Source organism: Vulpes vulpes, chromosome X, assembly GCF_048418805.1.
Source record: "Vulpes vulpes isolate BD-2025 chromosome X, VulVul3, whole genome shotgun sequence".
In the NCBI taxonomy this organism is placed as follows: domain Eukaryota; kingdom Metazoa; phylum Chordata; class Mammalia; order Carnivora; family Canidae; genus Vulpes; species Vulpes vulpes.
The window spans coordinates 101,506,975-101,532,844 of record NC_132796.1 but is presented as its reverse complement, the minus strand read 5'-3'; the positions used below and the strand labels follow the sequence as shown (position 1 = coordinate 101,532,844).

General features: G+C 41.6%; 1 protein-coding gene across 1 annotated transcript in view; it reads left to right on the top strand.

Annotated features, from left to right (window-relative positions):
* Positions 1-25,870, top strand: part of GPC3 (glypican 3) — a 432,449-nt gene that overhangs the window by 22,059 nt on the left and 384,520 nt on the right. The window contains exon 2 of the mRNA XM_025983185.2: positions 11,244-11,405. Coding sequence (XP_025838970.1) covers positions 11,244-11,405 — 162 coding nt within the window. The remainder of the gene's footprint in view (positions 1-11,243; positions 11,406-25,870) is intronic.

Genomic DNA, 25,870 nt, shown 5'->3' with positions numbered 1-25,870 from the left:
ATAAATAAATAAAATCTTAAAGAATGTATGTTTTCTAGACTCTTTAGCTATGGGAAGGCAACTGTTGCTCATTACCCACCTGAAGAAACTCTTCGTAGGATCAAGGTGATGGTATGTTTTTAATCTACTGTAGCTTTCTACCGAGTCTTCGTGGTTTGCTGAAATATCAGCTGCAGGGAGCTTTGGAAGCCAGAAACATCTGCAAACCCAAACACTGCTGTTTTAAGTTCAGGTATACCGAGTTTCATGGACAACTTGCATGCAAAGTGATAAAAAGGTAGTTGTCATAGTTGAGACACTCCCTGAAGAAACACTGCCACACTTGCTTCTCATAGAAGGACCAACATATGGTCCATTTATGTCAGGTAATACAAAGATGGCCAAGATACAGTCCCTGCCTCCAGAAACTTACATTTAGTAGTAGGAACACCACTCATATACCAATGACTATGATACCTAGATTGCAAAATGCAGTGTTAGAGATACAAAGTGTGCTGTGGATTCTGAGTTGACAGCTCTTGGGATTTATTTGGTGGGGAGGGTCGCTGGGGCAGAGAAGGCATATGTGACGAAAGAGACACTTTATGAATGAGGAGGTTTTAAAGAGCTAAAGCTAGGGGAAGAGCCCTCAAGGGACAGGAATAGCAAGAGCGAAATGGGGAGGCCAGAAGTGGAGCCATTTTTTGGGACACATGAAATAAGTAATCCTCAGAACCACATCGAGAGGTGGGTGATACTGTCCCCATTTTACAGATGAGGAAACTGAGGCTCAGAGGTGAAATAACTTGCCTATGATCATACTGCCATTAAGTGGGTTTCACACCCTGGTCTGTCTGGTTTCACAGGTCTTCCCTTTGCCACTGTGTACCATCCCATCAGGAAGCTCCCTGCCATTAGTTAGCCTCTGAAGACAAAGGGTCGTGTAAGAGGGAACATGGTTATGACATGCAGTGAAGCACTGTAAGGCTGAGTTGTTGGCCTTTGCCTTGGCTCCATATGCATGTTCATGTAGAGCCAAGTGCTACTGACAGAGCCTTCTAAAAGGGCAGAAGCAAAAACTTTGCTTTTCTGGCGTCCTTCCAATACCCAGCCTAGAATGGGCTCAGTGACTATCGATGGGCCTACAGTTGGGGAACTTAGATTTTTAGCTCTGAAATTACCTGAGAGGCCATCTAGTGAGGCCCGGATTTGAGAAGGTATTTGGTTAAGTCACACTGCTCACTTGGTAGCAGAGCAGGTAAGAACACATTAGCCTTGGTAGGGAAGGGTTCTTCCCCCCGCCTCCCCCCAGGTGTGATTTCACACACAGGGGAAAGGGCCTGGCACTCTGATTGAGGCTAGGGTGTTGAAATTCTCAGCTATACTTCAGGTCTGCATATTTAAAGATTGTATCTGAAAAATAAAAATTATACATCTCCTGAAAGATGGGATCTTAGCTATTTATCTGAGGAGAATAACAATTAGTGAAAGAGTGACTCAGGGAGACAGGGAAATTGCCTTAGTTTAGTCCCTCTGGCAAAATTCTAAACTAAAAGATTTTTTTTTATCCCAAATGGCATTGTTCTGCAACTCAATTTTGTTTTTATTAGGATTTTTTCCCCCGCATCTAAAGAAAGTGTGTGTGTGAGACAGAGAGGGATCTTTATGTTGGGCTCTGAGGACTCTTTCTTCATTTTCCCTGGAATACTGCTCTTCTAAAGGCTGCTGTAGTAGCATCAATTAATCTGACCTAGTTCCTTTAGAACTGGGCTCTCTTGAGGTTCTGGCATTGGTTCCAGGTCAAAGGGGAAGGCATCAAGCCCAAACCTCTGTGGGCCCCTGGAGATACAGAGATGAGTCAGTCCAGGGTCTTTGCATCAAGGAACTTAAATCTGGTAGAGATAAGCCATGTAGATGTAGCTGTGATGCAAGTCAGAGTGAGAAGTGTCTTCATAAAGGATGCAGAGTGCTGTGGGAATTCAGAGGACAGAAAGCTCGTGGAGTACATCTCTTTCTGCTCCCATGAGCACTCGCTCCTGGGAGAGTCCAGTCCAAAGATAAGTAGGAGTCATTATACCTCAGTAAAGCTGGGAAAAAACACTGTAAAGATAACAGACAAACAAACAAAAGCCAAAGATATGTGGAGATCATCTTGTGGCAGGATTCCCATAGATCCTCTGCATCTGGCCCCGGCCACACCCACAGCTCACTTTGTCCTATAGCCTCACCAGGTTCCTTGGCAGTGCCTGGCCATGCCCCTCATCTTTACACCCCTGTGTCTTTGCTCCATTTTCTTTAAGAGAGGGGGGGGGGGCGGGGCGGGGAGGATGGGAGGGAGAGAGAATCCTAAGCTGACTCCCGGGTGAGCACAGAGCCTCACTTGGGGCTCAGTCTCACAACACTGAGATCATGACCTGAGACGAAATCAAGGGCCAGTTGCTTAACCAACTGAGCCACCTAGGCGCCCCCTTGCTCCATTTTCTTGAAGAGTTTTGAAGAAGGAGAATGATGTGATCAGATATGTACCCTAGCAGTATCTCTCTGGGGCTCGGGTAGAGGAGAGCATAGAGACAGAAAGACATGGCTGTCCAAGGGAGAAGAGGCAGGATGATGAGGGACATTTACAGAGTAGAACTAGTGGCATTGGGCTGCAGGGGATGAGGGTAAGGTGTCTAGTATGACCTAGAGGTTTTTAGTGAGTTTGGAAGTCCACTTCCTGGATGGGCACTGTGTCCTGTTCATTGTTGTGCTCTTCAGGTTGGGCACAGGCCCTGGCACAAAGTAGGCATTCAGGAAGTGTTGGATGAATGAATCGTTCACCACTTTGGCAGGCTGAGTGTGATCAGTGAATTTGTATTCCCAGAGCACATGTTGACTGCCTGTTGGGAAGGGGGTTCAGAAAGAACCTGTTCGTGGGAGAGTGTAGCGGTCTCGGGATTCAACTTTTACCGGGCATGAAATGATACACAGTTAATTGACAGTTGGCAGTAGAGGTAAAGGTAATTCATTCTTTAATTCTCAGGCTTAGAGAATGGCTTATCTCCAGGGTTGCTTTAAACTCCCAGTACTCCAGTGTGGTAGCGACATTCTGGCCTGCCTTTTACAGAGGCAGAGTCTGTGGTGGCCCCAGGCATGATCTTTGATTTAAAGTCTGAGCTCGTGATACCCAGGTGCGCCCTCTGCAAGGTCATGTTCTTTCAGGCTAAATAACAGAAGGATAACGTTCAGCTGGGTTCCTGAAGATGATTTCTTCCACCAGCAATCATCACTTTCCCCACCGGTTTCAAATGCAGTCATTTCTTTCATCTGTATTCCTATCTTGATTAGTGAGAAATTAATGAGCATGTAAGGTTTGATTTAGATAATGATTAATTAGGGGAAAATGCACCCTTCTAATAGCGAGTCACTATTATATGCTAAGGAAATTAGTTAATATTTTTGGATGGCAAATTGACTTGTCCTCCCTTTAAAAAAAATACCTTTTAAAAGTGATCATTTTTTCTTCATTAGTAGAGCTACCTGCAGTTAATACTTTGATACTTTAATAGTCATCTATTATTTTCCCTATGAGTCATGAAGCAACCAGTTTGGGATATCATTCCTTCTTTTGCTAAATATTACTTTCATGGTGATATTACATCATTATTTTTTTAGCACAATGTACCTTTGTTAGCAAAAAAAAAAAATCTGTCCATAAAGTAGACCTTGGCAATGAAATATGTCAAATCATATGATATGATATGTCAAAATGATATCATATATCATATCATATATATAAAATATTTCAATTTTCATTATTACTGAGCCCTGAAGATTCCTCCTCTTCTGTTTCTGTTTGAGTATGCTTTATCTGCTCTTAGGAAAGAATAAGGAGCAAGGTCTACATTAATATTTCTTCTGTTCTTTATTGTGTTCTATAATGGGATTTTTGACAATTTATTGTCATTAGTAAAATTGCAGCTGAGTAAAATAACCAACATATAGAACACAATAAAGGTAATTAGAGAACGGGTGGGCTGGAAGTGACCTTGAGGGGGTTATTTAGTCCATTCCCAATTTCAGGCTGTAAGATTCCATCCCTCCTACGCAGCAGTTCTCCTCGCATTATGCTTTTGCTTGAGAACCAACGGTAGGCCTTTACTGCCTATGGTGTCAAGCCTACAGGCTTTTGTCTGTGCTCAAGACCCTTCACATTGTACCCTGAGAAGCTAGCGGTACTCCAGATTCCAGCTTCTCTCCAGGCAGGTTAGTCTTGACCTACTCCATTGCTGGTGCCAAACACATTGTACCCTCTTGGCCTCTCCAGATCCTTCCCTTCTAGCTCAAGCCCCACCTCCTCTGGAAGTTTCGTTTGGCCTCTAGAGTCTCTGGTGAATATGCATTTATCTAGCAAATGTTGTTCATAGGACATGTTTTAAAAATCAACCTGATGGAGATAATTTACAAACAATAAAACACACCCGTTTTGAGTGAAAAATTCAATGAGGTTTTACAAATCATATACCCACAGGGGATCCCTGGGTGGCGCAGCGGTTTAGCGCCTGCCTTTGGCCCAGGGCGCGATCCTGGAGACCCGAGATCGAGTCCCATGTCGGGCTCCCTGCATGGAGCCTGCTTCTCCCTCTCCTTCTGCCTGTGTCTCTGCCCCTCTCTCTCTCTCTGTGTCTATCATGAATAAATAAATTAAAAATCTTAAAAAAAACAAATTATATACCCACAGAACCACTATGCCAGTGAAAATAGAGACCATTTCCATTGCCTCAGAAAAGATGCTGCATATTTTGTCAGCTGACAATATACCAACTTTTACCGTCCTCTAGCTGTTTTTGTGTGAAAATCCGGTCTCTTAGTGTGGGTTTTGTATTTGTAATTTTAATGTTCCTTAACATAATATTGTGCCAAGAAGGCTAAGCACTTTACCTGCATCGTCTCCCTCAATCCTTGCAATTACTCTGGAAGGTTAAGCGTTATTGATAATCCCCTTTTAGAGATAGGGACAGAAAATCATGTGGCACTTAAATAACCTACCCTTGTTTGCACAGCTAGCAAATGGTGGGGTAGGACTACATCATAAGCCACTTGACAAGGGGGCCATACTGCTTTTGTTTTGTTTTTTTTTTTTTTTTTTTGCCATACTGCTTTTGATCTTTCCAGCCTACTAGTACCTGCCACGATGCTGACCTCCAGGCCATTAATACTTTCTGATTTGGAATAAAATCCAATAGAACAGACGTATTTTGACAGACCCATACCACATCGTTTGCTGTCCTCTTCCAATTAGGGACAAGGCTTATGCCTGGAATGGGATCTCTGAGTGAGTGTGTGAGCTTATGACTGCAAGTTCTTGAGCGGAGCCAAAAGAGAGCAAGTACTGGTCAAGAATGCAAGGTAACAGGTGGCCAAGCCTAAGACCTCCCCTGATGCAAGAGTACACATCAGGAAAGAGCCTTCTGTGGTACACCTGTGGCCTAGCCTCTGGAAGGGGAAGCAGCTGGGTAAGGGTGCCCAGCTTGGGTACATGTGGGAATAATCTTCCAGAAGAAAGCTGTATAACTCAAACTCCCTTTTCAGTAGGACCCAGAACTGGACCCAGTGTGCAAGGAAGACATGGCCTCAAAATAGTTAGAAATAAATTACTTGATAGTTCCTTCAAGTCAAACATCTACTTGTGTATCTTCAAGATGTTTGGAAATGGATTTTTGTGGTATTTTAAGATATTTTCCCAAGATCAAAGTTAGGCACAGGGATGTAACATTTTCAGGGTCATCTGTCTCCACTCCCTTGTTTTAGACTAGAGAGGCACAAAGTTTTTCACCAGTGTTCTGGGTCTGCAGCCCTCATTAATTCCATATATATGCACAGGGCTGAATGGGATCGACCCGGCATCCCAAGGAGATGGATGTCATTCTCTCCTCTTCAGGAACGGAAAATTCTAGGAGAGGGGATTATAGTATGAAGGAACTTTTTTAATCCTTCAAAATAAATGAGAACTAGCAGCCCAGTAATGACTTCAGTTAATTTTTTTTTAGCATCTGGGAATGCAAAGTTATTGAGCTCCAAAGACTTGAACCTTTCTGGCTCATTTGAATAGTCAATTGCTGAGCCTTCTCATCTCCATCCCCCACTATATTGCTTGTCTCTATTCCCATTTCCCAGCTGCATCCCATTTTTATATACAAAATATGAGTGCCTCTCTGATGAGTGTGGCCAACAATCACTTTTCCTTTCTGTCTAATAAAGGAGTTATTTCCCCCTTAACCTTCTTTTGTTCCTGACATTCTTGAAAGAATGCTATGCCGTTTACTATGTCTTTTGTAGGTTGCATCTGATTTCTTGAATTGGCCTTTCTGCTTTGATTCAGACAAGTATGTAACAGTTCTCTGTGTACCTACTTAGTCATTTGCCTTGGTTACTTTTTATTCATCCCACTTGAGATTTGGTTTCCAGAGTAATTCTTTGTTTCATCGCCGAGGATTCCTCTCTCAGTTCTATTCTCTACTTCTTTTGGTTTTGGTGTTCTGCTTTGTTTCTTTCATGCACCTGTTCCTGCACTGAAACGGTTATCTTTCATTATTGTCATTTCATTTAGGCATGTCTAGCTCTCCTGGCCCACTTTGTTCCTTATGTTCTCTTGTGCTGGAGCTTATTTTAAGCTGCCTTTGAGTTACATGAAATTTACTTAAAATGTTTTTCCCGTTGGTGTCTATTTCTTTCCTTCCTGGCTTGGAAATTCTGAATTCATCTCAGTTTATATATGTTTTGTTTCCTCAAATATATGGCTAACTCTTAGCCTCCAGATCAGTTGTACTGGTTTATTGATTAATCAGGCAGTGGTAACTGGGAGGGAGGACAAACATTGCTACATGTAAATTTCTTATATCTGGATATAACTTATACATTTCTTCATGATGTCTGACATATTTTCCCCCAATTCTCATTTGATGTTTTATTCCTTTCAAGACTTTTGGCTCAGCTAATTCTTGAGGTAGTGGGGAGGTTTTGCCAGGATAAGATTTGACCAACCCAGGGAAGGGGCACACTAGGCAAGCTCTAAGTTACTTTATAAATGATCATGTCAAAGGCAAACCAAACCGGTGTCATGGTAATTCAACAAGGTGGTCCTGGGTTTCTGCAGGCACACTGAGTGGTAATTTGTTACCTTCTAATATCTAACAACTCACAGCACTTCACAGAGGAAAGATCTGAACCCCATTATTTTATGATTCCCACTGGCTAAAGCTGGTAGCAATAGGAACACTATCAATACCCACCCTGCCAAATAAACCCTACCATTCCTAAGAACTGGAAGTCCTCACCGGTGGAAATGTAGAGACACAGAAGATTTTATTTATAACATTTAATTCTAAGAATGTATTCAAATGAAGATATTTTAAACACACATGACTTAGGCATCAATTGACCAAGAAAATAAAAAGACATTGCTAAATGGACAGGAACTTGGTATATGGCAAGTATCTACTCTGCAGGATTTTCCTATCTATACATGTGTCCGCACCAACCTTGTTTAAATCTGGATTAGCCAGTCTTCCCGAAGGGGTCTCTTCCCCTTCATGGTCTAGTAAACTGCATCAGTTACTACTCCTAGAATAGCATTATATTTTGTAACCTCAAGTAGAAAGAACACAGTGAGCTAGAACGCACTCTGTTTTGTTTTTTCAGAAGATAACCATAAAGCCTTTAAGCTTGGACCATATTTAAAATCAGTTTAAGGCTTGTATATGAGATTGACATTTATAAGAGATAAATCTGAACTCTGTGTCTCCAGACCCCAAATTGTATTTTGACACATTAAATATCACCTTTCCATCCAGTGCTATAAATTGCAGTGCTGGGTTCGGTTTGGTGATATGTATTGTCCGTGCTTTCCGTTTACTACTTTTGTCAGCAGCTCCCTTGAGGAAGGGGAAGGGAGAGCTCGAAGACCATACCCTGGACTCCCAACAGTGATGTCATGTAAGGCAACACTTGATGAATTTCATTCCTAAATTAAGAAAATAAAACTTGGACACATATATTAAGGTCATGATTAACTGGAATTCCTAGGGAAATAAGATGTAATAAAAATAAATTTTTCTGGTCACTTAGGACTAGTCTCTCACCGCACCCCCCCCCCCATATTTTAAAACTTTAGTTGTTGCAAAGCTGTCTAGAATGTCTGCATATGCTTGCTAGCCTTACTTCAGTAGATTTGATATTTATTATAGACTCTTACTTTGCCAAGGACCTTCCAGGACTTTGGGAGAGTCTTCCTTCTACCCCATATATACATTTTGTCATCCTGGCTAACTATGTTGCTTTATTACACTCACTTCTTATGCATTAGGTTTTTATCTCTGTTAACCCCTTTAGACAGTGAGCTCTCTCTCTGTGGATAAGGACCATGTCTCTCTTGTTTGAAGAGGTACCTTCACCACTTAGTGCCACATTTGGGACTTAGAAGATGAGTCCGATTGAGTCTTCTGAGAAGCAGATGCCAATATGGCACCAGATGCATAAGGGACTTCTTAGGGAAAACCTTTGTAAAGGAAAATGAGCAGGGAGCTGAAGGATGCTGGAAGAACCCTCACACTGTGGTGCAGGTCTGACCCTGTGGAGGAGAGAGGGAGAGAAGAAAGGGAGAATGGGAAGAATCTTTGATTGCAGTACAGTTTTAAGGACATTTTGTCAAGGTCAATGGGGAGTCCTTGAGCCCAAATCCCTGTCAGGGAAGTCCTGTGTTTTGCAGGACTTAGCATCTTTGTCATGCTCCATCATCAGCTGGGGCAGCCCCTGCAGACTGTGGCCTGGGTACAACATGGTGGTGAGTTCAGAGTGCAGCAGCAGGAGCCATTCATCAGTCACACATAGCACAATAGATCTGAGATGCGTGTTTTCATGGCCACCGCAGAGGGATCTCAAAAAATGAGATTGGAGGGAGAGTCTGAGTACAATGGGAGTTCCAGAAGAGAAGGAAGATTGGACTTAATATTCATTGAACCCTAATATTTGCTAGTGTCGGTGGAAGATATAAAATCATGGTACTCCCCCTCATTTCCTTCATCTCTCCTCAGATGTTACCTTAGGAAAGAAGCCTTTTAAAAAAATTTATTTATTCATGAGAGACACAGAGAGAAGGCAGAGACATAGGCAGAGGGAGAAGCAGGCTCCTCTCAGGGAGCCCAATGTGAGACTTGATCCCTGAACTCTGAGATCACGCCCTGAGCCAAAGGCAGATGCTCAACTGCTGAGCCACCCAGGCGTCCCGGAAAGAAGCCTTTTCTGACTACACTATATAAATAGAATTGTTACTGTCACCACCACCTACCCTATCTCCCTTTGGTTTTTAAACGTTAAAAAAAATTAACAGCTTTATTGAGGTATAATTAACATACAATAAGGTACATATTTTAAAGGTATAATGTGATAATCTTGACACGTGTATGGCCATGAGACAAATCACTGCAACAAAAATTATGAATATATCCATCACTCTGCCAAATTTCCTCACTCCTGCCCCATCCCTGCCCTGTGTTCCCTCCCCAACAACCACTGAACTGCTTTCCATCACTATAGGTTAATTTTCATTTGGTAGACTTTTATATAAATAGAACCACAGAATATATAATTTTTTTGATGTGGCTTCTGTCACTTAGCATAATGTTTTTGGGGTTCATCCCTGTGGTAGCACAGATATATATATATATATATATCTCACAGTTGGTTTTTCCTTCCTTCCTTAGTCCTACTTTCTCTGTAGTACTTATCATTACTTGACTATATGTGTGTGTGTAGTTTATTGTATGTATACACACACTATATACACAAACTGTACATATATATATACACTTACTATATATATATATATATATATATATACACACACACACACTCATATATTTGTGTCTCTATATATCTGCTATATATCTGCTGTATCCACAGTGCTTGGCACATGATAGGTGCCCAATAAAATATCTGTTGAACAACTCTCATCTGTTCTACTGGCTTCAATTTTCATTCATATGCTGATGACTTCCACAGTTGCAGAAATGTGTTGTGTCACTAGTGAAGAGCTGAGAATGACAAAGGTTTCAATCATTGGGAAACTTGGCAGATGATGATCATTAACTGAGACATAGAACACAAGAGATGGAACTGTGTGTGTGTGTGTGTGAGAGAGATACATTGAGTTCAGTTTCGGGTATGCTGAATTTGAGATGCCCATGGAGTGGTTGCAGATATGGAGTTTTGGAGCTCAGGAGAGAGGTGAGGGTTGGGTTAGGGAGTTCAGTAGTCACATGGGTATCGATGAGATCATGAGTGGGGGGAGATGTAGAATGTGGGGGAAAGTCAATGACATTAAAGTGATAGAAGAAGAGGAAACATGAAAAGGCAAACAAGAGTGGCCATAGCAGTAGGTGTGTGTGTGTGTGGGGGGGTAGGTTCACCAAGACAAGGGAGGAGGAGAGCCTTTTTAAGAAGGGGAGATAGGTTGACTGTGAGGGATGCTGCAAAAGGTCACATTGGATGAGGACTGAGAAGAGGTTCTGATTCCCTAATTTTGGAATAAGCAAGGAGATTATTCATTTGGCAAATTTTATGGAGCTACAAAAATAAAAAAGCACTGCGCATCATAAGTGAGGTAGTAAGGAAGTAGCTCAGGAGTTCAGAGGTCAGCATTTGGAATTTGGATACAGTTAGGATATTGTAGTTGTAGGGATTTTGATGGTTATCTGAATGTTAATATTGTCCTCTGGATGTTTCCTCTGTAAATCTTACCCCAGACCTTTAGTTAACAACGACTGCAGAGCTTTGATATGATATTGTTTTAATCATTTATTCCAAAAAGCCACATTGGGTTGGCAGACCTACATTTCATTAGGAAATCATAACTGGAGTTTTGAAAATTGCTTCTTGGTTGTGCTCTCATTCATAAATTATAATCAAGAAAAATAAATCGTCAGAGCAAAGATTAATCTTTAATGGACAAATTAAATATTGGTGTTCAATGACGTCTACATGGTGCTATAAATTATTTTATGCAGAATTTATGAGTCAAACCTAGGCAATTAATTCAAATGGTTATTCGAAAAGAAGCAGGCATCAGGATAATTGGGAGAAAGCAGGGATTAGTTAAGATAAACACTCATTTCAAATAATCAAGATTTTACTGTATTTTTTTTTAAAAATGCCTTTTTTGCCTTGTTCACTTCGTGTGTGTGTGTGACATCGTGCTTATGGAACTATGAAAAACTTATTTGTTTCAGGATCAGATTTGCAAGTGTGTCTCCCCAAGGGCCCAACGTGCTGCTCAAGAAAGATGGAAGAGAAATACCAGCTGACAGCACGGTTGAATATAGAACAGCTGCTTCAGTCTGCAAGCATGGAGCTGAAGTTCCTGATTATCCAGAATGCTGCAGTCTTCCAAGGTGAGTTCTGGGAATCACTCTAGATGTGCTTCTCCATGGCATCCTTCCTTTGGGCACTGGGCTTTCAGATGCTAAAGCATAATTCACAAATTACCATGCCAGCACTAATGCTTGTTAGAGAAACCTCCCACTGAGAGATTCTGTTGCAGGAAAAACACAGTTTTTAGAGAAGCTGCGTTTCACTCTTTGGAGAGGTGAGCATCATCAAAAATCATCATCCAAGGATGTTCAGATTACCTGTGTGCAAAAGCTACAAATACCCCACAGAGAGGGCAAATGATATATACCTTCTCTCACCGAGCCTTAAGACTTGTTTAAGAAACAAAAGAGTTTACTTAAATACCAGTTTTCCCCAGGCATGGGTTAGATGTTGTGGAATGTGCATGAACTCCTTCTGACCACGGGGACCATTTCCATAGGGATGGGGAGTTTGGCTCGATAGCCCTATATTTTCTCATTTGTGTGAGTGGTTACCTCTTGTTTCTTTGTGAGTCTCTGTTCTTACTATACCTGTGGGTAGCTATAAAAGAAGCTGCTGTGGCATTGCCAGAATGGGTCAGAAATTCCATTTCTCTTTGCTAAGTTGTAGGCATATCTCAGCAGGATGGAGAGTACCTCCCTTGATTCAAAGACTCAGCTAGGAATGGTGATGATAGCCACCGTCAGAGTAGTGAGAGCAAGTACTTCTGTGGCACCATGAGCTAGGTACTCTTATAAGTATTTTATATGTATGTATTCTTTTAATCTTCACACTAACCCCATGAAGTAAGCCTTATGATTGGTATCCCCATTTAACAGATGAGAAGCCAAGGCACATAGTGGTTACGTAACTTGCCTGAGGGCACACAACTAATAAATGGTGAGAGCAGGATTTGAACCCAGGAGGTCCAGCTCTTAGAGTCTATACTTGTATATGCTACTTCCTGGGTGTTGTTATTTTTTAAAGATTTTATTTATTTATTTATTTATTTATTTATTTATTTATTAGAGAGAGAGAGAGAGAGATTGAGAGAGAGAAAGAGCACACAGAGGCAGAGGGAGAAGCAGACTCCCTGCTGAGCAGGGAGCCCGATGCAGGGTTTGATCCCATGACCTAGAGAGGCATGACCTGAGCTGAAGGCAGACGCTTAACAACTGAGCCCAGGCACCCCTGGGAGGGGAAATTAATTACAGATATTGAGGCTTTCTTCTGTATTTCCTGAGGCACAGGATATCAGCTACCTTTTTCTTGCTTTACAGAGAATTGGAGTCAGATAGAAAAATAACACTTCTGATGACTTGACATTCTAAATGTTTAGGTTTATGGCACCTTGATAAAGATTAACCTCTCTGAATTGTAAGGTAGGTTGATTACAGCTTATTTTGTGTATTACAAGGAGAATCTTAGAATTAACTAAGAAAATTACTCAAATTAGCTAATAAAGCATACATTCATAATAGTTTCTTGGGTCAAAGCCTCAGGGGATGTTGGCTTGATTATATGAAGTACAGTATATAAGCGTGAAGTATTTGTTCTCTTATTTATGCAGTCAGACTCTTGTGAAGAGTTTGTTGAGACTAACAATTTGGCAATAGAATGAATAATTTAAGCTGATTTTAAAAATACATGTACCATTCATGTACCTCTTAGATTGGTTTTGGAGCTAATCTGCTGGCTGAAAGTAGGGTGGTAAGAAGTGATGGGACATGAGAATTGGGTTGAAGCAGAGAGCCAAATCTTACTCTTCAGGGTGTCAGGTGCTCTTCAGAATGGAGTGTCTGTGATTTGTTTCATTCTTAGAATGACCAGACCCACAAATGTTATCGTACCATTGTGGGCTGGTTGGAGGTGGGCAGGATAATGATGTCACTGCTAGGCCAGCATGCAGAGTAGCTGACATGGCTGCCCATCTGAGGGCCTTGGGTGTCAAGCATTCCCACTTCTGCCCAGTCCTGTGTTTTTGCATACTGTTTCCTAGGCCTGGAGCAACACAAGACTAGAAGAAAGCAAGTTCTGACCAGATTTTGATCGGCTTAGTGTGGAGGGTGAACTGTAGTCATGTGAACAGAGGCTGGAAAGTGTGGGGCAGCATGTACTAGTTGTATCCCCAGTCTCTCTCTCTCTCTCTCTCTCTCTCTCTCTCTCTCTCACACACACACACACAAATATATATTATTTCTCAAATTGTGAACATAGGCAAGATGTTGTATTCTTGATTGCTTAGAACAAGACAGCAGTCCCCTTTCCCCCTTACTTATTATTCTGATGAACTGAACTTGGGAGGGCACAGTTATTTTTTCCTTAACATATACTCCTTCCCCAAGAGTCTGATAGACCAGATCATTGCTCCCATACTTCACTCATATGAAATTTGATGCAAGCTCTTTTCTCTACCACATGAAGTTGAAGAAGGCTCATGTTGATATTGGCCTATATCCACGATCTCTTTAGGATCCCTTCACTAGGTCTAGACTGGAGGTATTTAAGCTGTGAATGTTTTCTGCAATCATGTGCACACTTCCACGAGCAATCCTTACTGCCTTGATTTGGATTTTATGTCTTCATTTGCAAGAAGCCTTTGCCCTCATAAATGAGCCCGGGGCCCTTTACTACAGTAGTTGGAGTGCTCTCTTGCTAATGTTGTTTTGATAATGATTGAAGCATTAAAAAAAAGTTGTTCTTTATTTTAAGTCTTTGCATTGCCTCGTTTCCTAAATTTAATTTACTTGGATGTGCTTAGTAAAATGGGGCAGCACAATCGTTTTTTGTTTCTGCTTAATTAATTCTTTTTGAAAACCTCTGCCAAAAGATTTTCTTTTCTCTTTTTCTTCTCCCCGACCTAATAATGATTACAATGATAATAATACTAATGGTAATTTATTAAGTGCCTACTATATGATGCTTTCTTTTACATAATTCCCTCATTGAATTTTCCCAGCAGCTCTCTGAGGTTCTACTGTAATTATCTCCAATGAGGAAACTCATTGATGCCACAGCTTCTTCTAAGGCATCATGTGACACGGTCTTCCTTGTTCTTGGTGTGCTTAAGATGAAACAAAATTAGGAAGTTGTAGGATTTGTGGTCCTTGAGCAGAAAACTGGGATCGAATTCTGTATTTTTCATCCTCTCTCCACCACCACTACACCTTCAAGCCTGGAGCTCTGTTTTCCTTGCAGAATGCCATTCTAACTTCCCGTCCCATCAGGAAGTATTTGGGGGGTATGCTGAGGGTTTTTTTTTCTGAATTTTGGAGGATTCCAGTCTTCCCCAAGATGTCACTGACTTTGAGGAAGAGCAGACTCTTCAGCTTTTCTGGAAGTTGCACAACCCACAACTTGAACTGGCTTCTTCAGAGGGGAGAAATATAGTGGTCAAGTGGAAGACCTCTCTGTGCTCCTGAAATGCCATGGAGCTCCTGCTTAAGTAGTCGAGAGCTCCTCAGGTCCTCATTCAGTGTCTACTACTGTTCTAAGTTTATGTGTGATCTTTACCAGCTTGATTTTTTTAGTTTTCTAGCCAGTGGTAGATAAGGAGTTGGGTGGAAGGGTTATGGAAGAATGCCAGAGGGGGAGGTACATATAAGGAGCAAGAAGTTATGAGTGACAGTAAGGGGGGGAAGACATACAAGTGGACTCAGGAGCTTACTGAATGGACAGTCTGGAGAGCATTTAGTGGAGGGGTCCATCCTACATGCCTCAGTAGCCTCTATGTTATAGTAGGTCCAACAACCAGTGACCATAGTGATGGCTGTGAATCAATAAAAAAAGATCAGAGTATTTCGTCATTTTTATTTTCCTTAACATTTTCATTGTAAGTGGCTAAAACATATTGTGGGGAGCTGAAAGGCAATGGAAGAAACACTGGCCTTGGAGTCAGATCATTGAAGTTCTGATGCTAGTTCTGCATTGGTGAGCTTTATGACTTTGGGTGGCCATTGAGACTCCATTAGCCTCAGTCTTGTTATCCACAAAATGGGTATGATAATTATGGCCCTGTTTATCTCTTAGGGTAGAGATAATGTGTGTGAAAGCATCTTGAAAACCGTAAGGCACAGTAGTTATGCATTATTATCTAGACAGCTCATTTATGTGGCCTGCTTTACCCCAGGTGGTGCCAGATAAATGGCACATTACCATTATAGACATTAGTCTAGATAGAGCTGGAGGTCACGATGTAGTTCACCCACTTTTGCCACCTACAGATGATACTCAAAACAGCTTCAGTGCACAGGTGAGAGAGCACTTAGGTAAGATAGCCTTTGAAAAAGTGGTTTTTTTTGGGGGGGGGGTACATTCTTGGATGTGAAGCTGTACTGTTCGAAATGTCAATACTGCCGGGAGCAAGCTTCTCTTTGGGCCCCTAGCTGGTATAGTTTACACACAAACAAGTGGCTAGATGGGGAAGGGTTTGTTATATTTGGGCCATACATGTGTTTTTCAGGCCATATTTTAATTGCATCGTCTGGCCCACATTATCATGGTAGCGTTGGACGGCTTGCTTCTACCTGCTTTCTACAGAGGAGATGAACATGATGTCTGCATGGTGGGGGACAGTGGGGGTGGTGGGGACAGTGTTTCTGTGCTGCTGTTTCTTCACTCCCTTGTTCCCCATTTCCATCTGCTCTTGGCAGTTCTTAGACTTTTTATTTTTTTTCCCTGTCAGATTCCTGTCTCTCCCACTCCCCCTAAATAAAATTGACCTTGGTTAGAACACCCTTTTCCATCAGCTCGGAGCAATTTCTCCAGTCATTTCTGCTTGAAATAACTGTTTAGGGACATTATTCAAGCAAAGCTTTTCTTTTCCTTCACAGTTAATATGTGACTAAATAATTGCTCGAATGTTGATAAACATGTTTTTGAGATTCAATCATTTGTTAATTTAGTTTTTATAATGTTGTGGGGGTTTTAAGCGAGCACCGAGCAATTTTTCTCCATTTCACAATTTTTCCCCTTGACTAGTCTGACAGTTCTCCAGCTCCGGGCAGGCTGAGCCCCACCAAGTCCCTGACTCCGACCACCGGCCATTTCTGTCAGATCCCTTCCTTCTTTGAAAATAACGTATGGGGAGGAAATAATTACATTGATGTCTAATCAGGACTTAATTCATTTACCAGGGCTAAACGCAATAACATTAAACTGGATAGAAGAATTTTAGGAACGCAAACCATGACCATGAGTGAGGTTATATATCCTCAAAAATGTAAATTATTAATCAAACCACTCATCTGTACAGCAAAGCTTTAGTAATCCCATTATAAAAGGGTGAATTTCTCATCAGAGCCCAGAAGATGCTGGCTTTAATTAGGGTACTTTTATGGCGCTTACTTCAAGAGACATTTTGGTTACAAAGTCTTTAAAAATGCGACTCTTTAATTATTAGTGCCATCGGAAAAACAATTGGAAGCTGGGTGTTTAAAGTCCTTTTGGTTTTAAACTTAGAACTCTTGGATTCAATGTGGTTTCAAAATTCTGTGGCCTTCACAGAGCCAGAGGCTGGGGGAGTTGTAAACCTTTACTGTGCCCTCTTATTGATTTAGAAAATCAGTCATTAGGCTGAAAACTGTTTAATAAAAAGAGCTTAGAAAAATGACTCAGTGTGCGGGTGGAGACTGTTCTGGGGCCAACATGAGGTGAGGAGATTATACAGATTAACTCTTTCCCCTAGCCTGTGCTGCTTGACGCAGTAGGGCTCTGGCTGCCATGCTCCTGCCCACCTTCTCACTAGTGGGCCCAACGAAGCAAATTAAAGGACATTGTCCCTGCCCTCCAGAAGCTTCCAGGAAAAATACCACTTTTGCCTCCAGTGATTATTCTCCATCCTTCCCCCCACTGGGATTTGTTTACTTTCTGAAAACATATGTTCCTCCTCCTCTTTCTGCACACTGAGTTGCAGTACCTGGTATTGAAGTAATGAAGCATATGTTTGAGAGATTTGAATTCTCCTGTCAGTAGAGTGGAGGTAGAAATGATTTTCCTTTAATCTGGAAGTGGTAACATAGAAATTAAAAACACCTTTCCTCCTGTTGACTGTGAGAGGCTTCCAGGGGCCGAGGTGTGCCCTTGTACCCCTCCTTTTTTCCTCATCCTGGCTTACAGTCAGCCCCAGGTCTCGTTTCTTCCTTCATGTTCACCTCACATCTTCTTCCCTGCACCCCCTTCCCCTCTGCCCTCCCTGAGTCTCAGTGGTCACATTGAATGCATAGTGATGCCACTGGCCTCGTCTCTGATTTGAGTTCCAGGCGCCATCAGCTCACACCTAGACTACCAGCAAAGGTGGGACTAAGTTTCATGCCTTTGGACTCCTCCTTTGCTACCCAGTCCAGCTACAGAGTGTGATGATTAAGAGGGCAGGCTCTGTAGTCATTTGGTCCAGGTTTGAGTGAGTCTCGCTGGGGTTAGGTAGGACAAGTGGGGTAGCTGTGGAGAAGAAGAAGTTGAGGGCTTGGGCCAAGAATCAGACCTCCTCTCTGAACATGTGCTAAGTCAGTGGGAGATGAATGGAAAGTCTCCTCTTTCAAAGTGTCCTACTGGCATTGTCTCATCGATCTTACGACAGTCCTCTGAGGTTGATACTATGATTAGCCTCGTTTTTACTCTGAGGATGTGGGGTTTTAGAGAGATTTCTGTGATTTGTCTCATGTCAGCCAATAAATGGCAGGGGCAGGAATTGAACCTGGGAAGTCCAGAGCCTGGGCCCTTTTATGTTATATATTGCCTCTGTGTATTTTGTTTCACAGTCATGGGCCACCTCCCCAATTTAACCCTGCTTTCTTGCAAGGGAATTCTGTTGTATTTAATTAAAACACATTTGCTGAACAAGTACCTAGCATATCTGGGGGCAGGCATTGTGGGAGATTCAAAGAAAGAGTATTTCCTGCTTACCTTCAATTTCTAGAAACCAAAACTTTTATACATAACTCAGGTACAAAGCATCCTAAGAGAAATGCTGTGAGAAATGGTTCACAGTTTTCTGAGATGAGTAAGGGTAGATTCAAGTTTGGTGGGGCCCAAAGCTTATCCAATCTGGGGGCCCTTTTTAAGAAAAAGAAGACAAAATGAAAACTACAAAATGCCTGTGCCTCTTCCAGGTGGAGGCTTGCAAGTGTGGGTTCCTGCAGCTTAGGTTTCATTAGCTTCACAGGAAACCCGCCTCTGTATGGGAGTGGGAGGTTGGAGATTAATTCCAACTAAAGGGTAAGAGGTTCTTGGAGGAGATTGTCTGTATGAATTCCCTAGACAGACATGGCTCTTGATCAAAGAGAAGGGCAGGTGAGGGAGTTAGGTAAATCAGTGCACATCTTTTTCTCAATTAAATTAAAATTTGAACATTATTAATTGCTTACCAGATACCAGTCTTACTGGCCTCCCTGGCTAGCCTTGTAGCATCTCAGCCATCCCCCACCTCCCTGAAAGGGCCAGGTGCCTAGGAGACATGCAGAGGGGCATGGTGTGACAGACATGTGCTCTGGCTTCGGGCAGGCTGGAGTCAAAGTCCCAGCTCTGCTAAGTCTTCTCTTTGTGGCTTCTCTTGGAGCAAGTCACTTCTCTTGGAGCCATTAATAAAGCAGGGTTAAATCAGAGGAGGGCTATGAAGAGCTCAGCCTGATGCTCGTCTGTAGGAATCAAATGCACAGTGGCCATTGGTTTTGCTATTCTCTGGTGTATGTTTGTCAGCATAACTGTAGACGAGGTGGAATATCTTCGCTTTGCAGTATTGATGGCCACATATCTGGCATGCGTACTTTTTAAAAGATGCTTTCCTATGCTTTAATGTAGTTATTCACGTAAAAATGTTCCAGTATACCCACTTCTAATCCTATCATTCAGAAAAAGACTGCTTATCATATTTCAATGTGTTTTCTTCCTTTTTCTCTGGTGTGTGTGTGTGTGTGTGTGTGTGTGTGTATGTATGTGTGTGTGTGTATTTAAGACTAAATAGTATGCATTTTCTAAATGGTCCCCTAGTGGTCTGAACGAGTTAATGTAGTCTTATGATCTAACCAGCAATGGCAGACTCTGATTTCACTGGGTTACGTCAGGAGGGGAGGGAGAACAAAATTAATGAGGGCAGCTCGGGTGGCTCAGCGGTTTAGTGCCACCTTTAGCACAGGGTGTGATCCTGGGGACCTGGGATCAAGTCCCACGTCGGGTTCCCTGCATGGAGCCTGCTTCCCGTCTGCCTGTGTCTCTGCCTCTCTTTCTCATAAATAAATAAATAAAATCTTTTAAAAAATGATTAAATGAAACTAGGATGTATATGATCCCTCTTTTGGTTGAAGTTCTTTAGCATTAGTACTGGACCTAATTAACTGAAATGTAATTATTGGATGAGACCAGGTTCTACTGTATTCACTCTCCTGGGATCCTGTGTTTTTCCTTTTTAATGCTTACCAAGTTCATAATGACACATGTATGGAGATTTTGTTAACATGGGTCTCCTTTCCTGGAGAATGATCTCTCCGAGGGTAGGGCTTACCTGTATTCTACCTCACTGCTATATCCTCAGGTGAGATATTAGAGAGTAAATGTTTGAACACACACACACAGGCACACACGCATCTACACATATACATGATTAAAATATGTAGTGCTAACAGAAGCAGATTTCCAGCTCTTCTGCTTCCTCTCTAGCAAGTACCACTATGACCAAATAGGAAAAAATACGACCTATTGCCTGCAGCATTTTTTTTTTTTTAGGTTTGATAATTTAGAGAGACAGAGAGCAAGCTGAATGTGGAGGGAGGGGCAGAGGGAGAATGAGAGAGACTCCCAAGCAGGCTCCATGCCCAGCACAAAACCCAATGTGGGGCTCAATCTCATGACCCTGAGATCATGACCTGAGCTGAAATTGAGAGTTGGGCACCTAACTAACTGAGCCACACAAGCGCCCCTATTTTTAGGTTTTGAACTCTACTCAGATATAAGATCTTATGAGTGTAGACAATAGGTTGAAGCTTTCCATTTTGAGATGAAATGTCTTATGCATATCTTGAGCTGCTGCCTCTTCCTATGGCCTCACCAGTCTCTGACTTGCTGGTTGTCTTTTCTTCCAGTCTGATCTAGGCTCTTCACACAGCACTGTGAACAAGGCTCAGAGCCATAGATTTACATTTGGTGACCAAGAGTCATGAGAATTGTGATACCTGTCAGCTTCTCTAAATATGCTCTCATGCATCATTCCTGATTACAAGGGGCACGTAAAAATAACAGAGCAAACTTTCTTTCAGGATACTCTCTTTTTAAAAAATAAGTTTTGACAACATAAATGAGTACTACAAACCCCAATTTGCAGTTTTACTTTCCATGGTTTCGGTTGCCCAAGGTAAACCATAGTCTGGGATCAGATGATCCCCCTTTGCTGTCAGCAGGACAGTAGTGGCCTAACACCATGGCATCCTGCCCATGTCATCCACCTCATTTCATCTCGTTATGTAGGCATCTTACTGTCTCACCTCGTCATGGGAAGAAGAAGGGTGAGTACAGGACAATAAAATGTTTTGAGAAAGAGACCACATTCATGTAACTTTTCTTACAGTTTGTTGTCATTGTTCTATTTTATGATTAGTTACTGTTCTTAATCTCTTCCTGTGCCTAATTTATAAAGGAAACTCTATCATAGGATTCTATGTATAGGGAAAAACAGAGTCCGTCTAAGGTTTAGTCATATCCATGCTTTAGGCACCCACAAAATGTCTTGGAATGTATCCCTATGGATAAGGAGGGGGGACTACTGTACATGTATATTAGAGAAAATGAAAAGACCCCCCCAAAAAAACTGGAAAATAGAATGACCTACATGTTAGCTCCCAAAGGATAGTTATATTAACATTTTGGTGTATAATCTTGCATACTTTGGTTCAGTATTATACATATATAGGTCATGTATATATTTTTCAAAAATGGATTATATTGCTTTTTCACGTGATATAGCCTTCTTTCTGTGTCAATAATGTATTTCTGTAATATAGTCGAAGTATAGTATTTAGAGGCCACATAGTACTTAGTCATGTGGTCCATCTCATATGTTATTCCTACAACCTTCTCAATTGTTAGAAATTTAGGTTACTTTCAGTAAACTGTAGTGACATAAATAGTGTTCATGTGGGATCCCTGGGTGGTGCAGCGGTTTGGCACCTGCCTTTGGCCCCGGGCGCGATCCTGGAGACCCGGGATCGAATCCCCCACATCGGGCTCCCGGTGCATGGAGCCTGTTCTCCCTCTGCCTGTGTCTCTGCCTCTCTCTCTCTCTCTCTCTCTCTCTCTCTCTGTGACTATCATAAATAAGTTTAAAAAAATTTAAAAAAATAGTGTTCACGTGACTGAATATTTATGCACATACTTAATTATTTCCTCTGGATAAATTCTTGGAACTGGGATTGCTGAGTTAGAGGCTATAGAGTTTCTAAGGTTTCTCACATTTATTGATTATTTGACTTCCAAAAAGTTGTAGCTATTTTCACACTCACTAGAAATATATGAATGTCTATTTGCCTGACCATTTGCCATTTTATAGTAACCCCACTTTGGGTGAAAAATAGTATTCTTTGGTTACTAGGGAAGTTTGATGGTCATATGTACTTTTAATTTTGTGAGTTTTGTTATTTTCTTTTATCATTGAAAAACTTAGCTATTCATTTTTTTATTGAGGTGCCCTTTTCTTATTGATTTAAAGAGCTCATTGTATATTCTGGTTGCTAACCCATTTTATGTATTATGAATTGCATTTACTGATTTGTTTATTTGATTTTTCATTTTGGGGGGTGTTTCAAAACACCTTCAGTCAAATGTGTCAATGTCTTTCTTTGGTTTCCAATATATGCTTTGATTATTTACTGATTGGTAACAGCCTTGGCATTATCAAAGATGTTTTCTATTTTATTTTCCGACACTAGCTATGTGAAAATTGGTAAGTAATTTAGTGTCTGAATTTGTTTTTGTATGTGCAAGGTAATACCTGACCTGCCAACATGCCAGAGCTTTTAAGGATCAGAAGAGGTAATGTATATGAAAATGCTTTCAAAGTTTAAAGGATTATTTTTGTTATTCAGCTACACCCGGATACTGACCAGTAATCTGAAGAAGTTCATGTTTACTGGGAATAGCATTGCCTTTCCTTCCCTGGTATCTGAGGCTTTTCTGGTCACGTAGTAGGAAGTAGTCTTGATCTAAAAGTACACTGGAGTCTGTGCTCTGGTAGTTGGAGAGGTGCTCAAAGGGTGGCGAAATGTTGCCTGCCACCAATCCCTGCCTGGAGCATGGATTCTGGGCATCCATCCCACCTTCCCAGCTGGGAAAATGGGCTCTGGAACTATTCTTTGATGTAGTATGTGTGTTTACTTCCACATGTCCCCGCCCTTGAAGGGTAGCTAACGAAACCCATTCAGTGAGGCCAAAGTGTCTGTTTCTGTCCAACAGAGTAGGAGGTGGGGGAAAACCCAAAAGCCTTCTGTCCACACTCCTATTCCTTGGGGACTAGAAAAACAGTACTCTTTCTAGCAATTAATATTTGAAACAGATACACTGGCCTATCAGATAAATCAGTGGTTTAGCACAGTTTTGTGGTAAACATTCTGGAGAGAGTTGTTTATTGGGAAAACTTTTTTTTAAGCCATGAGATGACCATAATTCTCCCTCTCTAAATGCCAGATTAAAAAAAAATCAGAGCGGCAAGAAAAACAATTAAAGTATCTCATGCATCAAAGTAATCATTAGTAGAAAAACAAAGTATGTTCTTTCTGGCAAGCTCTGACAGATGGTTGAGATGGCTTATGGTAGGAGAAGATGCTTACATGATACACGTGTTATTTCAAAACTTGAGGGGTTTTGTTTTTGTTTTGATGGGAGGGAAAGATAGTGTATGCTCTCATAACTTAAGCCTTCTTGAATGTCAGAGGCCTCTGGAAAGTTGATGAGGTTAGACATTTGAACTTATCTGAGACACTTCCATGAAGGAGAAGTAAGGTTATTTCACTGGAAGTCTACTACGTGCTGGGTTTGATTAATCTTGATAACAGTAACAGTACTGCTAGGTATGATTATTGCAATTTCACAAGAAATGAAAACTGGAGTTCAGAGCCATTAAGCAATTCACCTTAGACCACATAACCAGTAAGTGGCAGCTTTACGTTTCTAACTTCAAAGTCATTGCTTTTTTCCTTGAACCACATTGTCTTCCTTGGAGTTAGAAGATAGAAATAAGCCTTAACAACTCATAAAAAGGGATACCTGGGTGGCTCAGTGGTTGAGCTTCTGCCTTCGACTTAAGGTGTGATCTTGGTCCCGGGGTCGAGTCCCATGTTGGGCTCCCTGCATGGAGCTGCTTCTCCCTCTGCCTGTGTCTCTCATGAATAAATAAATAAAATGAAATCTTTAAAAAAAACTCATAAAAATGATCATGATCAGGGCGCCCGGGTGGCTCAGTTGGTTAAGCACCCAACTCTTGATTTTGACTTGGGTTGTGATCACGGCTTGTGAGATGGAGCCCCACGTCAAGCCCTGTGTCAAACTCCATGGCTGGGCGTGGAGCCTGCTTGGGATTCTCTCTCTCCATCTCGCTGTGCCCCTCCCCACCCTTAGAAATGATCATGATCATAGTTTGAAAAATGGAAAGTGCTGTTGGGATCTGAACAGTAATGGAGAAATAAACAAAAGACCCCAAGAATGGCCCCCCAATTTTATTTGGCAACAGGCTGCAAATTCCACTGATGTGAAACAGTTCTCTGCAGGGACATACTAGTGTGGGTTAACTGTTCCCTGACTATTCTGTGGCAGTCAGGAGGGCAGCCTCACAAAGAATCACACACACACACACACACACACACACACACATACACACACACTCTTCAGATTTCATTTTAGTACTTTCCAGCCTGACATGGAAAGGGGCTGATACACTGACAAACACAATCTGGCCAGATGTTATTATTTTGCACTACATTTAATTTCTTCCTGCCAAAGATTTAGACTTCTTTTCCCTGATAAAGATCAGGGGAAATTGTCTGGTATTTACAAAATCCCATCCAGGCGTATCTGTTACAATGTTCACTTAGCAAAGTTTATTAGATTATTAGGGCTTTAAACCCTTGGGCTCTGTCGTTATTGAAATTAAAAAAAGAAAACCCCAAACATCTTCAACAAATTTAAGTGGCATAATTAGACCATGGACTTGTGTTACAGGCATTTTGGAATTATGAAAATGATTTAAATAGTATTTGCTTCCTGAGAAACTTGCTGAGTTTGACAGGGATGAAAGGAAACCGGTTATGCTCCTTTGGTCTCCCAAGTTAATGGCGAAAGTGATATCTGGAACTGAAATAAATTTGCTCTAGTAGTAAGGCGAAATTATTCCCATAAGTAGTTAGCCATACCACACAGGGCCTCTCTTTCTTGGCCTAGTTAAAATGTGGGCACCACAATATTAGAGGGACATGTGGGTCTGTCACTTCCTTGCTGATGAAACCCATTTAGGGGAACACTGAACCAGACCCCTTAAACTCTAATTCTTGGCATCTACCCATATTCTTCTAGACATATGAAGATAGTAATAGAACTACTCAGTATTTTCAAGACGTAATAAGTTCTGGTTTGTATACACTGCTATCTTCCTCAAGGGATTTCACTATGCTTTGCATGCAATGATTATATTTTCATGCATTTTCCAAGTCAGAAGTTGGTGGCACTGTTCTTACTTTCTCTAGTGTGGGAATGGAGACAGGGGAAGGTTTCGGCTGGGGACCCAAATGAATCAAGATTAGGAGCTGGTAACTGGTAAGAAACTTTAGCTCTATGATTTACAAGAGACATTGAGGCTGGCTAGACCAAAGCAGCCTAGTTATGCTTATTTGTTTTTGGGGAGTGGGGTGGAGTGGCACTAATTCAAGCACCAAAATTTTGGAACATTGAAATTTGCTTAAGAAGGGGGGAGGACTGGGGCACCTGGCTGGCTTAGTCTGTAAAGCATGCAACTTTCCATCTTGGGGTTGTGAGTTCAAGCCCCACGATGTAGAGCTCACTTAAAAAAAAAGACAGAACTGGGCAGCCCAGGTGGCTCAGCGGTTTAGCGCTGCCTTCGGCCAAAGGTGTGATCCTGGAGACCTGGGATCGAGTCCCACATCAGGCTCCCTGCATGGAGCCTGCTTCTCCCCCTGCCTGTGTCTCTGCCTCTCTCTCTCTCTCTCTCTCTGTATTCTCATGAATAAATAAATAAAATATTTTTAAAAAGAGAGAGAACTGTTTAAGAACATTGAATGGAAGTATTCATTACATAGGCCAACTTGAGTGCTTTTGTTTATTGTATATTTTCTTGGCATCAGACTAGGCTTTTTAACAAATTATGAAAGCCCTGCCCCTCAGAGACTATGTTAGAAATGTCTCACAACTAAGTAGGACCACGATTGGCCTTTCTCGTCTTATTTTGAAGCCCTTTATGGGAAAACCATAATAGTGCAAACATATGTTTGTACATTAGATATACAGGCCATAAATG